Source organism: Rhincodon typus, unplaced genomic scaffold (assembly GCF_021869965.1).
Source record: "Rhincodon typus isolate 14 unplaced genomic scaffold, sRhiTyp1.1 hic_rhity00000820, whole genome shotgun sequence".
Taxonomy (NCBI): Eukaryota; Metazoa; Chordata; class Chondrichthyes; order Orectolobiformes; family Rhincodontidae; genus Rhincodon; species Rhincodon typus.
Genome location: NW_025966458.1, coordinates 40787 through 41877, shown reverse-complemented (window position 1 = coordinate 41877; position 1091 = coordinate 40787). Strand labels below are relative to the sequence as shown.

The following is a 1091-nucleotide window of genomic DNA, read 5'->3' as shown; positions in this document are numbered from 1 at the left end:
ATCCCCAAGCCCCATATCTCATATCCACAACACCCATAGCCCGCATCGCCAGACCCCCGTATCCCGTATCCCATATCCCCAACCCCCATGAGCCACATTATCAATCTCTGTAGCCCCTATCCCTAACCCCCATCCCATATCCCCACTCCCCATATCCCACAATATCCCATTGTTTCCAAAACCACATCCAATATTCCCAACACCCATATTTTATATGAGTCACATTGTTATCCGACATTACTTCTCATTCAGTATCCCATTACCCTCAGTCTCTCCATCCCAATGGGATCTCTCTCTCCCTCCCCTCATTATCGTCTCAATCTGGAGGCCACTCATTACCTTTTCCCATCACCAATCCCAACTCAGCTGCTCCATGTCGGAGGATGTAGGAGAGGGTTTTGGACAACCGGATATCAGGATCCTGTGAATGTTTAACAGGAACATTAACAGTGATAGAGTCTCTGAGAGTCCAACAATACAGAACAGGCCCTTCGGCCCATTGACGGCTCTCAGTGAATGTGAAACATGACCCACCTGCCTGGCACGGCCTCGGTGCCGTTGTCTGCCTGCTCCTTGTCTGGCCTGTTCCCGGCTCTCAGCTCGCTCCATCAGCTTGTCTCTGAGAGCTACCCACCGCACTGAGTACCAAGGGGAAAGAAAGAAAAGAAAGATCCCGTTTAAAACCAAGGCTTCTCCAACTTCACAAACCAATCAGCTTTGAGTCTTGCTTAGGCCCGGTCTCAATGTGGTCCTGAGGCTGAGTCTCTCTCTCAATGGAATCCTGAGGCCCAGTCTCTCTCCCTCAACAGGGTCCTGAGGCTCAGTCTCTCTCTCTCTCTCTCCCTCCCTCAATGGGGTCTTGAGGCCCAGTCTCTCTCTCTCTCCCTCCCTCAAAGGGGTCCTGAGGCCCAGTCTCTCTCCCTCCCTCCCTCAATGGGAACCTGAGGTCCAGTCTCTCTCTCTCCCTCAATGGGGTCCTGAGGCCCAGTCTCTCTCTCTCTCTCCCTCCCTCCCTCAATGGGGTCTTGAGGCCCAGTCTCTCTCTCTCTCCCTCAATGGAGTCCTGAGACCCAGTCTCTCCCTCAATGGAG

At 52.9% G+C, this 1091-nt stretch overlaps 1 protein-coding gene across 1 annotated transcript in view; it reads right to left on the bottom strand.

The window, feature by feature from the left end:
- Nucleotides 1-923, bottom strand: part of trpt1 (tRNA phosphotransferase 1) — a gene marked incomplete at its 3' end in the record, with an annotated part of 3000 nt that extends 2077 nt beyond the window's left edge. Inside the window, exons 1-2 of the mRNA XM_048592217.1 lie at nt 535-923; nt 340-421 (exon numbers count right to left, since the gene is read on the bottom strand). Coding sequence (XP_048448174.1) covers nt 340-421; nt 535-609 — 157 coding nt within the window. The remainder of the gene's footprint in view (nt 1-339; nt 422-534) is intronic.
- Nucleotides 924-1091: the final 168 nt, after the last annotated feature.